The sequence below is a fragment of the Macrobrachium nipponense genome, chromosome 40 (genome assembly GCF_015104395.2).
Source record: "Macrobrachium nipponense isolate FS-2020 chromosome 40, ASM1510439v2, whole genome shotgun sequence".
Lineage (NCBI taxonomy): Eukaryota > Metazoa > Arthropoda > Malacostraca > Decapoda > Palaemonidae > Macrobrachium > Macrobrachium nipponense.
In genome coordinates, this window is record NC_061101.1 from 13577442 (window position 1) to 13591523 (window position 14082).

The 14082-nt window shown below is 47.5% G+C and overlaps 1 protein-coding gene across 1 annotated transcript in view; it reads left to right on the forward strand.

Moving 5' to 3' along the window:
• The window catches only part of LOC135211845 (alsin-like), a gene marked incomplete at its 5' end in the record, with an annotated part of 77304 nt that overhangs the window by 37146 nt on the left and 26076 nt on the right, over positions 1-14082 (forward strand). The window contains 3 exon segments of the mRNA XM_064245054.1: positions 8877-9112; positions 9278-9395; positions 10408-10603. Coding sequence (XP_064101124.1) covers positions 8877-9112; positions 9278-9395; positions 10408-10603 — 550 coding nt within the window.

Sequence of the window (14082 nt, forward strand, 5' to 3'; positions counted from 1 at the left end):
ACATGGTTCACATGTTTGGATTTGGACCCTCCTCTGTTGATGCAATGAACTACCACTGCACTGTCCAAAACTAGCCTTAGATGAGACTTCTTCGGGGAAGCAGTCTCTTCAGAGTAAGAAATACTGCCATTGCTTCCAACACATTGTGTGGAGCTGGCGAAATTGAACTGACCAAGTCCCCTGAACCTGTTTGAACTGAGAGTATCCCCCCCCACCCGGACAGGGATGCATCCGTGTGAATGGTTAACACTGGGAGGGGATATTGAAGGGGTACTTTCTTGGCTAAGTTTCTTTACTTTTGACCAAGGCCGTAGTTGGTTGCGGAGGATCTGTGGAATTACTGACAACTTGTCTCGATATTTGGAGTTTGCTTTTGACCGCCAAATTCGATTTATATCTTTCAGCCTTGCTTTCAGAAGGATATCTGTCACTGAAGCAAACTGAAGAGACCCTAGGATTCTCTCCTGGTTTCTTCTTGACGTTTGTTTGCATTTGAGAAATTGCCTGACAGATTTTGCTATTTCTTTCCGTTTGACCACTGGAATTGATAGATTGTGGGAGGACAAATCCCATTGGATTCCTAGCCACTGAAAACGAGATTCCGGAATAAGTCTGGATTTCGTTTTGTTTATCTGGAACCCCAGATGTTCCAGCAAGTGAACTACCTTTTTGGTAGCTTTGAGACATTCCTCGACTGTTGGTGCCCGATCAACCAAATCGTCGAGGTATGCCGCTACCATGATTCCCTGAGCTCTCAATTGTTGTACAACCACTTCTGCTATCTTTGTGAATACCCTGGGGGCTACATTCAGACCGAAGGGCATCACTTTGAAAGAGAATGTCTGATTTCCTAGCCTGAATCCTAGGAATGGGCGGAAGTGCCTGGCTATAGGGATATGATAGTATGCGTCTGTAAGATCGATGGAGCATGTGACGGCTCCACGCGGAAGTAAGGTCCTTACTTGCGAGAGGGTAAGCATCTTGAACTTGTCGCAGCGAATGAAAGAGTTTAGCTTTGACAAGTCTAAGATTACCCTTCTTTTTGTTGAGCCTTTCTTTGGCACGCTGAATAAGCGACCTTGAAATTTTAGATGTTTGACTCTCGCAATAGCTCCTTTCTGAAGGAGTTCTTCCGCATAATCTATCAATCCTTGACGGTATCTGATGAATGATTTGATTGGAGGAGGATCTTGGATCCAGCTCCAGCCTAATCCTTTGGACACTTATGCTCTGTGCCCAACTGCTGAACCCCCACCTGTGGCGGAAGAGGAACAGCCTCCCTCCTACCTGGGGAGCCTCATTGCTGATGGGCGGGTTGGCCACCACGCCCTCCTCTGAACTGCTTACTCCTTGTGCCCCTTCCTGCGCCACGGTGACGAAAGTAACCTCTCGCCCTACCCCTCGGTTGAGAGTAGCCTTGAGCCTCATAAGCAGGGTTAAAGGCAGGCGAGATAGCGTAGGAAGTCGAAGGTTGCGATTGCTGGGGCACCAGGAGGAAAGGCTGGGTTTGCTTAGATGTAGTAGGTTGTCCCTGTTGGGTAACTGGGACTGCCTGCACAAACTGCTGCTGATGTTGGAGTTTTTTATATGGCTGGAACCTCTTACCAGCCTTCTTTGGTTTCTTGCCAGCTGTGGGAACGGATTCCTGTTTCCTCTTAGAGGAAATACCCCACCTAGCTCTAAGGCTCTGGTTGAGTCTAGCAGCTTCGTGGTGGACTTCGTTCACTGCGGACTCTGGGAAGAGATCCGCTCCCCACATGCTCGCAGCCAAGAGTCTATTAGGCTCGTGCCTGATAGTGCACTCTTGAAGAACATGCTTCCGACAGTTCCTCCTGGCTTGGAAGAAGTCAAAGGCGTCTAACAGAACCGTCTGAAACTGCGATTTCGCCAGGATCTTGAACAGCGGTTCGTTAGCGTATGAAAGAGCAGCCATTTCCGTAACGATAAGAGAGTTAAGGGACCTGCCAAACCTAGTTCGCGCATCGAACTCTGCCTGGATTAGGGAATCCGGCAGCCTAGGCAACTTCTCACCGAACTGGTCCATAGCGCAGTCCGGCTTGAGTTTACCCAGCGTGAAAGTAGCTGGCAGGTTTTCCCATAACTCTCCGAAGGCGGGGAAGAGTGGAGAAGTAGACTCCGACTCTCCTCAACTGTGGAACGGGCTCATTCCTTGAGGACTGCCTGAAGAGCCTTCTCCACCAATTTCGTGGCGAACGGAAGAGAGACCTCCTCTTCCGTCGCGAAAATAGTGAAGGGGCTCTTATAGGCCTGGAGTCTAGTATTAGTACACTCCCAGTCCTCAAGGCAGTGAACCCATTCCCGTTGGGCGTGATCTCTACTGTAGAGGACTGACTCCTTGGAGATCTTGTCCTCTCTCGTAAGAGCCGTTGGCGTCAGCCTAGCATATCCCATGAAAGGCTGTGACAGACCCGGAGGATAGAACTCGAAGTCCTCAATCCTTCGAGTGCCAAACTCCGGGATCGAAATCATCCCGTCCTTAAAAGGAGCATAGGCCGCTACTCTCCATGGATTGTCCATAGAGAAAGCTGGCAAGGAGTCGTAAGGCGGAAGTTGGAGAATCCCCGTGCTAGATGCAGGGGAGACTGGGGAGGAACCTGAGATAGCCCAGCTACCCGATCCTCATTCTCTCTCATCCTGTTAGAGAGTTCCTGGACCGTCTGTCCAGTTTGAGACAGACTGCTCGACAATTGTGCGAACATCTGCTCAAAACGTGTTCCCCAAGCTGAAATTTGGGAACCTACCATCGCTCCTACCTGCTCCATCATTCCTGATGAGACAGGAGAGGGAACGCAGGAGCTGGTGCTTGCCACCCCCGCCGGCATAGCCGGAGAGGGGGCAGCGGAAGCGGGAGAAGGCAGCGACTCGGAGGTAGCGCGAGCCTTCTCCTTTGAAGCCTTGCTTCTGGAGCTCTTCGACTGGGAAGAGCTCGGCTTAGCCTTCACCGCGTCGGCGTATGAAGTCGATGACTTCCTGGCCGAAGAAGACGAAGACGACTTCCTAGAAGTCGTCTTAGACAAAGTCTTCGGTTCTCTCTTTCCCTTCTCCTTAGGAGGTACAGAGAGAGCGGGAGTGCGGCTAGGGATCTCGGATCCCGGAAAGCCTTGGAAGGAGGCGGAAGAAGAAGGGACAGGAGAAGACCCAGGAGCGCCCAAGGAAAGACCTTGGGCGCCCGACAAACCTACCTCAACCACAAATCCTCACTTACCTACGCCATCGGCTCGAGATTCAGGTCCAGGGCGGCGACGTCCGGGACTGACTCCTGGGAGGCTACGACCCCCAACGAATTCTGGAGTTCTTGCTGGATGGCGGCTATCACGGGGGCGGCGGACAAGGGGTCGACGTAGCCCGTCGACTTGCCCGCAGGGAAGATCTGGATGGCCAGCTTCCTATCCAAAATGTAGGGCTGGCCCTTGGCGGCGTTCTTTCCAAAACCGCCCACCCACGCTTTCAGGGTGGCGAGGGCGACTTCCCTCACACCGCTAGCCTGAAAGAAAGGCTGGATTAGCTACCAATTGCGTACAGGGTTAACAAACTTACGAACTAGAAGTTGTTAGTAAATTCATAAGTAACCTCATAATGGACTTACCCCATCCACCAGCTGAGCGACCAGGTCGTAGCATATCGTGCAGGCCTCGGGGTGCCAAACGATCGACTCGTTGTACGAGGTGGCACACGGGGCGTGAGACCTGCACTCGTCATGTCCGCAGGGGTCATACAGCGTCGCATTACAAGCGAGGACCTGGCAGTTGGTAGCCTGTAAGTGAAAACGTACATGAGTACAGAGTAAACACTTACAGCCTAACATATGCTCCGTTGGTGCCGGAGCGATAAGGTTAGATAAAACCAGAGCCCCGCTAAAATACGTGTGGTAACCAGGTTGGAAGATAGGCTATGGCTCCGCTAATGGCGGAGGCACAAGAATCAACCAACTAGGAGTGGTGGTAATGGAAACCACTACGTAAAATGGCGGGGATGGTTGATAAAATGAAAATAATAATACACAATTCATTGTAAAATATCTTATAGTAGGGTATATCCTTAAAGTAGCAAAATAACAACGTAAAACAACTTCTCTCCACCCGTCTACTAGAAGAGTGCGTAGGTAAGGGTAAGCTCCCTTCCGGTAGCGGGGGAGAGATATAAGGATATAGTAGGCAAGCAATCGACCATCCATAGCGCCCACCCCTGCCCGCTAGCGGAGCCAATATACTATACCAAAGGGGCCCGGCTGCGACGGAAGGCTCCTTTCGTATCGTAGGGGAGGTGCTGAGTAAAGGGGAGGGGGGATGGGGGTCCCGGCGAAACACGGCGGGAGCGAGGAAAGGGGGGAGGGATGGCCTACTCCTCCCCACCTCACCAACTACCCGTATGGAGACCCCGGTACCTCATAGTGGTCGCCCTATACCCCCTGCTGGCGGAACCCCCCGGCACCTCCGAGAGTGTGAGAGAAGGCGATGAGGTTGTTATGACAACCAAGGGGTCCCCCAGCTCCTCCCTACATCAGAGAGGGAGGGAAGGGGCAGGGTAAGGTGCTATAGTACACGTGACCGCAAGTGGCCTAGGCCGCGAGCAACACAACCGTGGTAGGGCCACGTGAACCAAGCTGTACCAACATGTGGAACAAGCACCTAGGCTAGCCTAACACCCTAAATAAAATCATATATCGAAAAAAGGGGGAAGAGACACTGTTAGTAAAAGAGAAAGAAGCCCAGGAGGAGGCAGACTGTTCCGAAAAACAGAAGCCTACTCGGAGCCAGCGATAGCCGATGTAGAGCAAGAGCCGGGATGCTGGGCCGAAAACAAAAATAGTAGCCCTAAATACCAAGCTAAGAGAATGGTAGGAGGGCTGAACTAGCTAAACTCGATGTAACAATGAATGTGAAAAAGTAAGCCCATAAGCATAAGAAGTCCCAGTATGGAGGACCGGGAATTCTTACGAGGCGGCATGGCCGCCACGAGACAACCGAGGAACCGTATTTGACCTATAAAAAGGAAAATACTGGTACCCGGAAGATAAAATTACAGTAAAATGTTACTTATGAGTTACTTAACTTAGCCGTGGCGATAGCAGAGCGTTCCATGGTTCCAAATCGGATAATCCCAAGAAAAAACACGAGCACAAGAAAATGGCGACTTGTCGCTGGTGCTAAAATTTAAGGATGACCGCTAGGGGCGCTGCTGTCCGTGGCGTCCTCTAGTAGTAGTAGTAGAGGCTGCATCGCCCGTTGGTATCAGCTCTCTCTTGGGGGGATTTTGATAGGGAAGTTCTAATTGGTGTTTGTCTCGTGGTAGTGTTCCACACTCGCCCCTATATCATACCGACACTTCTTTTTAAGAGTGAGCGAGTCAGTTTTACTGACATTTTCTTAATTTTGTTTTTCTCTGGTAATTTTAGGCTAATTTTACCTAGAAAGAATGATATTAAGGATACTTTCATAGGCCGACACGAGCTGAGCCCAGAAAATATATTATGTATATTTCTCTCGCGACATGCTTCTGTTATCAGTTCAATTGTCCGAGTAGTAGGGACATAACTGTAATTAACTCTACGGGTATGTGACCGAGACGAATAGTATCTTCTCTTAATTGACCTACAACTCGGGACTGCCTTGCAGGCCTCCCAAGAGTTACCGGTTTCGATTTTGAGATACTAGTGGTATTGGTTATAACAGCACCACAGCATTTGCGTTCACCGAATAGGAGGGTTTTCTTCCCTCCTATTTCGGTTAAAATGCAAATGCTCTAGCGTATCTTTTTGCGCTCAATGGTTCTAGCCAAACGCATTCCTTTATGGAATGGAATACCTGGCAACTTAGGATGATGATGAGTGTAGTGAGAGTTAGCGGTGTACGGCGCTGCCAGCTTGCCTCAGCCAGTACGACTTGCTCTCCGAGATATGTGGGTTGCAGTTGTCTCTCTGTTGAGGTTGACAACTGATTCGAATCTCTGCCCAGCAATTACAGACTTAGGTGTCTGGTTGGCTGGAATTCTCGCATATGTGTATGACCATCTCTCTTGTATTGCCTTTTGCCGTTGCGAGAATTTTCAGACAGATATCTCACTGGACTCGTTATCATCTTTCTGTTTACCTCATGGTAACAGAAGTCTGTAGCCTAGTCTTCCACGTCATTGCACCTGCAGCTGTGATGACGCAGAATGATATTCTTCAGACAATCTGAGTTTGTCTTGTCTTCTAATATACATTTTGTAATTCGTAAGGTGTGCAGTTATTCTTTGTTCACCCCGAATTGTAAATGAGTAACGGAAGACTTCGCCTGTTCTCTGCCCTGCCAGCTCTGCTTCCAAGGTAAATAGAAATGTCCTCCCTGATCCAGCCCACCAGAAGCGGTTCTTCAGGCAGTACAATCCCTGTGTTTTCATTGCTGAAAGACATTCCACTTTCATTGCAAACTCTGACTTTCTCACCGAACAGCAATGAAATAGCGGTTAAGCTTTTTCACTTCTCTGTAAACAACAGGGATTAAAGCTGTCTTCACTGGTTGGTGTCATCGACGGACTTTTTCTATGTTCAAAATCTTGAGAGTTTATTTCTCTTGATTCAACTGTGAAGATGTAGGTCTGCATTCACCTTAGTCTTTCACCAGCGTATAGTATTGTTCCTCCTTAGTTGAGATTCAACTACTATGAGAACTTGTCTTGCCATCAGGGACCTTGGTCTCTAGAAGGAAATTGACTATCGTCTGATGGGTGCGTGCCTTGAAAGAATCATTATCTCGTCTTTCAACATTGGTGGCGAACAAGTTAGACAATTTGTATGGTTGTTCTCGGCATAACGCTTCAAAAGGCGAGTGTCATGTGACTACGTCTCGGATGAATGATGGCTCACACTGAGCTCAGTCAGGCGGCAGCTGTTGAAGAGTCCAAGACTGTCATGAGCTACGCTGTGGTCTTTGTATTGGTTGGTCTAGATCAGTCATTACTTTGTCCTATTGGCGTGTTCCTGTACCCATAAGGATCAACACCCACCATGGGAGGTTGGTGTCTTTATCAACTGCGGATATTACGAGACCGTGAGAGACTTCGCTGCAGTTGGATAGCCCAGTGGATGGGTACATTTCATCACTCTGAAGAATATGTCGGACAGGAAGATAGATAAGGTCTCATTGCGACCATATTTTTCTTTTCCTTCGGACCTGCCCACAGGTCCTTGGAACCTCATTTCCTTGGATTGGTGGTGGATGCTTACAGGTTGTGTTTGCTTACCCGGCTCCTTCAAGAGGACAAGTTGCATCTCGCCTATGGTGTGCAGTTTTAGAGGTAAGAGGGATGCAAGAGTGACTGGCCTCTCCACCTTCCCCACCTCTACGGCCTAGGTATATTATACCTAGACCATGCCCACCTCGTCCTTCCACTCCTCTTCCTTCGGGTTGAGGATAGGACTCGAATTTACACTGGCTGGTCGGGCATTTGATGCGGTAAGTTTACACATAGAGAATCCTTTCTATGTTTTTTATCAGAATCATAGAAGCAATCCTGCTCCTTCCTCTAGCAAGGGGAGGAAGGAGACTGGCAATAATGCAAATCCTTCCCAGAACTTTGCATTAATGCCTCCGACTCTAATATTCTTCATAGCCCAATTTCGGATGAGTTACGATTCCTCACTCATTTCGAAAAGACCCAGAAGTCCGACTCTTGATCATGCAGCTCCTATACTCAGACCAAGTTGTCAGAGGCAGCAGGGCACTCCTCCTCGCTCTTACGACCAGGAGGAGTAGCCTAGGTGTGCAGAACTCCAGTCAGTTCTAGAGGCTCACTCATATTCCTCCCACCAATCAGTAAGTCTTCCTTATGTAAAGGACCGAGGGTTTGTGTATCGTGTAGGAACAAATCACAATTTGTGAAAGTAAATTGTATTTTTCCTAACTATACAAACCTGAGGTCCTTTACATATATGCCCACCTCATGCCACCCCTCAATCTGAACCTGGGCCGGAAGGAAAAGTGGAGTGTTTACATCCGGGCAGACTGGCCTACCCTCCTGCCACATGGTAGTTACTGCCTAACCACATTTTTCAAGAATTTAACGGCCACAATTCCAGCTACACCGAAAGTAAATCCTTATGTAAAGGACCTTAGGTTTGTATAGTTAGGAAAAATACAATTTACTTTCAAAAATTTTGATATTGGGCTTCTTACTTAGGACTTTAGTTCTTGCTTGCTAATCATAAGAGGTCCGCTTGCCTCCCTCTTATGAATTGGTCCAGAAGTCTGACCACTGATCTTGCAGTGCACACTGATCTTGGGCAGAGGCTAGGTTCCCCCCTTTGCTCTTACAACGAGGGAGGGAACCCAGGTTGGGCGAACACTAGTCTGTTCACAAGACTCAGATTCCTCCCACTAATAAGTGAGTCTTCCTTATGTAAAGGACCGAGGGTTTGTATAACGTGTCGGAGCAAATAAAAATTGTTGAAAGTAAATTGTATTTTTCCTAACTATACAAACCTGAGGTCCTTTACATATAATCCCACCTCATGCCACCCCTCACTCTGTGCCTGGGCCTAAAGCAAAGTGATATGTTTACCTCCAGTCGGAATGGACTCCTGACCGTCGTACAAGTAGTTAGTACTGCCGAACTACCTTGTTAGTAAATCTTACGACTGGTCCAGTTGGCGCTGATAGTAATTCCTTATGTAAAGGACCTCAGGTTTGTATAGTTAGGAAAATACAATTTACTTTCAAAAATTGTGATTTTTAGAGGATATTTTCAATTTCTCATAATTTTATTGAGATATGGTTTGCGCTAAGAAACAATCCACTAAGTGGTCCTTTATGTTACATCTTAAATCTACATCCTATTCCTTTCTGAAATTTTAAAGTTGTTTGGTACTCTCTCAGGTATTTGTTTGGGGAGAAAACTTTTCAAGTCATTCGGGAGGAACGCAGACCAATGATGTAGCAAATAACCAATCTCCAAACAAGTCCTCTACTACAACTAAGGTTGAGCCCACTGTCGGCACTCCCCAACGGCTGGAATTACCAGAAGGAGCCTTAGTAAGGGATCTTGCATCGGGCGATAACTTTTTGATCATTATATCGGTCGATGGGCTCGTTTACTACATAGGGAAGTTGAGGTAATTATCTCTTCATGGTAGAGGCTTGGAATGGTTAGTTTTTGTGTCCTCTTCATGCATTTAATGATACATTATTTGATGCCTTTTTGCTGTATAAGATGAATTGGTGATAAATTTTTGGGGGTGGAGTATTTGTCATAACTTATAATCTGTGTGTATTTTTAGAGAGGAAGAAACGACCACTGTGGAGCAAATCCCTGTTGGGGATGCGGCAATGCGTTGCAGATCCGTTCTGTGCCAGTGTGACAGTGTTGTTTGTACATCTGACGAGATGCACCCTCAGGTATGCATTTGCTGTACGAGGTGCACTGCATCTTGTTTTTTTTTTTTTGTTTTTTTTTTTTTTGCTAATGTGCATTGTACATTTGCAAAACATTAAAGTATGTGGACTTAATCATAATCGTGCACATTATCCTGCAAACATACGCTGCATTTTATTCCATACTCCACTGCATTACATCAACATGTATAGTGTAGTATACTCTGTCATAAATCCGTAGCACGTATTGTAACCATGCATTGTACGTACGTACTAGTTTATATGATACTATACAGTACATATGCAAATAGGTCATGTATGTAAAGTACTCTAATTGTTGAATCATGCATTATTGGTAACACCATTGTACAATGCATTTTCTGCCACTCCAAGGATGTGAGTTTCATGTAAAGAATGATTGCTGATTGTTGAGTATTTAACCATTAGGTTTGCAACTGTACATAATAGTTTATTTGGGAATCATGGTAGCACCAAAGATGATACAGTAAGTGGTGTGAAGTTCATGCATTTTGCAAGAAAAAAGAAATAGTTAATTGCATTAGCTTGGCGAGTGCTTTTGGTAGGAATGGCAGACTTGGAATTGTAACAAAGGTGGGAGATTTGTATTAACTAAATTTTCCATTGATGCAGTGATATGAATATGATAGGTTTATGTTGCTAAGGATCTCTGCTGAGCTTGCAAGAAGGGAGGTGTGGTGTAGTACTCATGGTTCACCAAGGACAGTAGTCCCTTTGACATTGCTTAGTCAGTAGTTCATTGTATGTCATATTCCTCTAAATGGATAATTTTGCTATTAGTTTAAGAGTTGAATGCTTTTGATTAGGGTAGAATTTTGACAGTCCAAAAAAATCTAGAATATGCTTCAGGGTTATTCGAGTCTTATCACTAGGTCTAAAATATAGCACCACGTGACCAGTTTGGTTTGAAAGGAAAGGAGTCATTGTGGTGGATTTTATACAGGCTTACTGAAAATCAGTTACTTTATAGCACCTTTTTTTTTTTTATAACACGCAGGTAATTACATTTTTACAAGAAGAGATGAAGTATTTGAATCTGCTCAAATTCGTGGCCCAGCACGTGGTCAAGCCCTTCCAGCAAGTGACAGAGCTCTCTGTGAGAGGCAAGACCTCTGTGACTCCTTACAGGGACAAAGTCAGTGCAGCTAATGATAAGAATTGCCCCAACGGTAAGCTGTGTGCACGAATGGAAGGTGAGAGATGATTCAAATATGAAGTGTCAGATCTGTATCTTGAATTGTCTTGAGAAATTACCTGTAGCATATTTTTAAGCCTTTATTTCATTATTTTTTTCTGTATTTTTAAAATATTGAAGGCAGATACACACTTCCCCTTATGGGGAGAGGGGTACCTTTTACTGTAGGTTAAACAGTTCCAGTGTATTGGTGTTGTTAGAACAATTACTATTGGTGTTTGGGACTAAATTAAAGTCACGCTGAATGTTTGCATTTAATTTCACATCATTTTGAGTGACCACGCACATATTGTGCAATAGGAAAGACAGTACAAGCAGGTCTTTATTTTATTTGAAAAAAAAAATGTAGTTGTGTCCCTTTGAATAATTGAAATTTGACCATGCACATTTTGACACTTAAGACTTCTTGTCTTTACAACGTATCATTTGTATTTGGGGCATTTAATTAGAAAGTGAAATCTTTTAAGTTGTACAGTTCTCGTTGATCTCAGATTAAATGTTTCTTGAATGGTCTGTAACATACTTTCTTGTTTTTTTAGGAGTATGCCAAGAAATGTGTCTTTATCATATTTTTGTCTTTTTCACATGGTTATTCTTGTCTGTGGAAGTGTATGGCAAGTTGAAGCCTTTAGGAGCTTTTTATACATTAATTTTTGCATTGTTTGAACTAGAAACTTAATAGGTACACAGCTTTGAAAGTAAATGGACGTCATGTTTTGATGTTACAATGTGCTGTTTGGTATTTATTGTTTTTACTTTAAAAGTTTTAAATGTTACTTGTTCCGACACGTAATACAAACCCTCGGTCCTTTAACATAAGGAATGTACTTACGGCGTAGCTGGAATACAGTCGTTGAATCTTGAAGAAGGTGGTTAGGCAGTAACTACCGTGGGGTAGGCTACCCTGCCCGGATGTAAACACTCCACTTTGCTTTTGGCCGTCTTCCGATGAAGACGTGTGTTTATGAGCTCCGGCTGACTGGTTGTTGATCTTTTTTCATTGTGGGATCCTTTTGGTTTATTTTTTGTGTTTTAAATAATTATGCATATACGGTGTTTGATATTAATACTAAACAAAGGTTTGTCCTTATTTTTCAATTAATATACAAACTCACTTTTGTTCCGATAATTATACAAACCCTCGGTCCTTTACCAATAGGAAGGTATTTAGCGGCAGCTGAACTGGTCGTAAGCTTCGAACAAGGGGGTTCGGTAGTTAACTACTTGTCCGGCAGTTGGCGGTCAGCTCAACTGCGAGGAGAAGAGTCACTTTGCTTTCGGCCGTGCTGGTGGTTAGACGTGTTGCTCGCCTCTCTGCCCACTTCTCGTCGTATGCTTTGTTTTCTTCACTGCATGAAGGCTTTATTCTTTCTCTCTTACTGTGTGTGTATGTGCAAGGCTATACGTAAGTACATGTCTGTTGTTCCGATACGTAATACAAACCATCGGTCCTTTAACAATAGGAAGTAGCTAGCGGCAGCTGGAACGGTCGTAAGCTTCGAACAAGGGGAGAACGGTAGTTAACTGCTTGTCCGATCGTCGCGCGGTAAACAAATCACTTTTGCTTTCGGCCGTGGTGTGACTTGACGTGTTCGTCATCGCTCTGCCCGCCAATCGTCGTATGCTTTGGTTTTCAATTCAGCCCTCTTTCTGGTTTGTTTGTGTGTTGAATGAGATTGTAAGTACAATACTTTCATTTTTGTTTATCACATTGATTAATAAACAATGGATCAAGAGATGGAGCTTTCGCCGCGCCCCCCGGTCGCCCGTAGTGTGTGTCCCGGGCTGGAGGGGCGTAAATGCGGCGGATTTCGCTCCTTTGTGGATGTGGATCCACATGAATTATGTACAAGGTGTCGGGGGCGAGAATGCTCCCGAGCCGAACCATGTGTAATGTGTGTTGATTGGTCCGAGGTGCAGTGGGTTCTGTACAAGGGCAGGAAGAGACGTAGGCCTACATAGGAGTCGTCGGAAAGCTCTTCAGCGACTCCTTTGGTAACGGATACCTCGTCTTCCTTCTTGCCCCCCGGTCAGCCCCCACGTTTCGCGCCTTCCCCTGCGGGGGGATAGCGGAGTCCTTCTCCTCACTTGATCCGTCGAGTGTGGAGGAGGGCGCTCGCTACCCGGACGTACAGTTGTACTCGGGGTCTTCCGTCCGCTCTGGGTGGGGTTCGTCTCCCCCCAAGCGCGAGGGAACCCCTCTAATTCACCCGACTGTTGCTTCCGCAGGTGTGCCGCCAGTGAAGGACGACCTGGGACAGGTGTGGGAGTCGCTGGGATTGCAGGGAGTGCCGAGCATCCAGGGGCTAATCCAGCGGTTGGCGGGGTCGGCAGTGGTCACACATGGTGTGGTGACCAGTACCACTACTACGATCACGACTCCGGCCTATGGCATGCTGCCGCATTTGGTCTATACGCCTCATGTGACGACGGTGACACCGACAGCTGCGATTCAGAGACCTCTCGCTGCCGTGTCAAGGAGAACCGTGCCACCGCCACCTGGGTTCTTTGTGCTGCCGACACCGGACTTCCGCTGCCCTAAAAGCTCTCCCTTAGACTTGCCGCCAGTACCGAGAATGCAGGTAGCTGCCGACAAGATGCTTGGCTCCCCTGTTGCTGCTGCCGTACCTGCCGTACCTGTTGCTGTGCCTTCCGCTCCCGCTGTTCCAGACGCTGTCGCTCCTGTTGTTCCTGCTGTTCCTGTACCTGTTCCTGTCGTTCCGGTTGTTGGTGGTGCTGCTCCAGGCTCAGGTCTTTCCGGACAGGTGCAGTCGGGCCCTGTTGCTTCGGCAACTGCCCCGGCTCCATCCTGGATGGAAGACCTGATGTCTGTCCTGCGAAGCCTGACGAAGAAGAGGAGGAAGGTGTCGTCGTCGTCTTCATCGTCTTCTTCGTCGTCTGCTGCCTCCTCTTCCCCTTCGACTTCCAAGGCTTCCAAGCCGAAGAAGAAGAAGGTTGCCTCCTCCCCCCCTAAGAAGGCTCCTTCGGGACCTTCTGAGGGCCCGTGTCGCACAGGCGATTCGGGGAGCTCTTCTGCTGGTCCTCCGGTGCCCTCGGGAACAGGGCCCATCTCTCCTTCTGCAAAGAAGACGGGGACCAGAGGAGTACCAGCTTCGGCTGGCACTTCCTCGCCTGGTACTAGCGGTTCTGCCGTTAAACCAGGATCCGCCTCGGCTTCTCGTTTGCGAGAAGTACCGAGTGGACGGTCTCCCGCGGGAGACCGTCCAGCCAAAGTCTCGACGCCCGAGCTCGCTCGCCGTCCAGACCGAGGCGCGGAGCAGAAGACTGGCGAGAGTCGTGCAGATGACTCTCGCCAGGCCAGCGGATGCTCTCGCAGCGACCAGCCGGCTGCTCGGGTAGACGTGACGGTCTCCGACCGGCCACGGGTTGAGGCGAGGAAGGGGTCCCCGCGGCCGTCGGTACCAGCCTCGGCCGGTACCAGCGGCTCGACACGCCGAGAGGACGCTCACCGGTCTC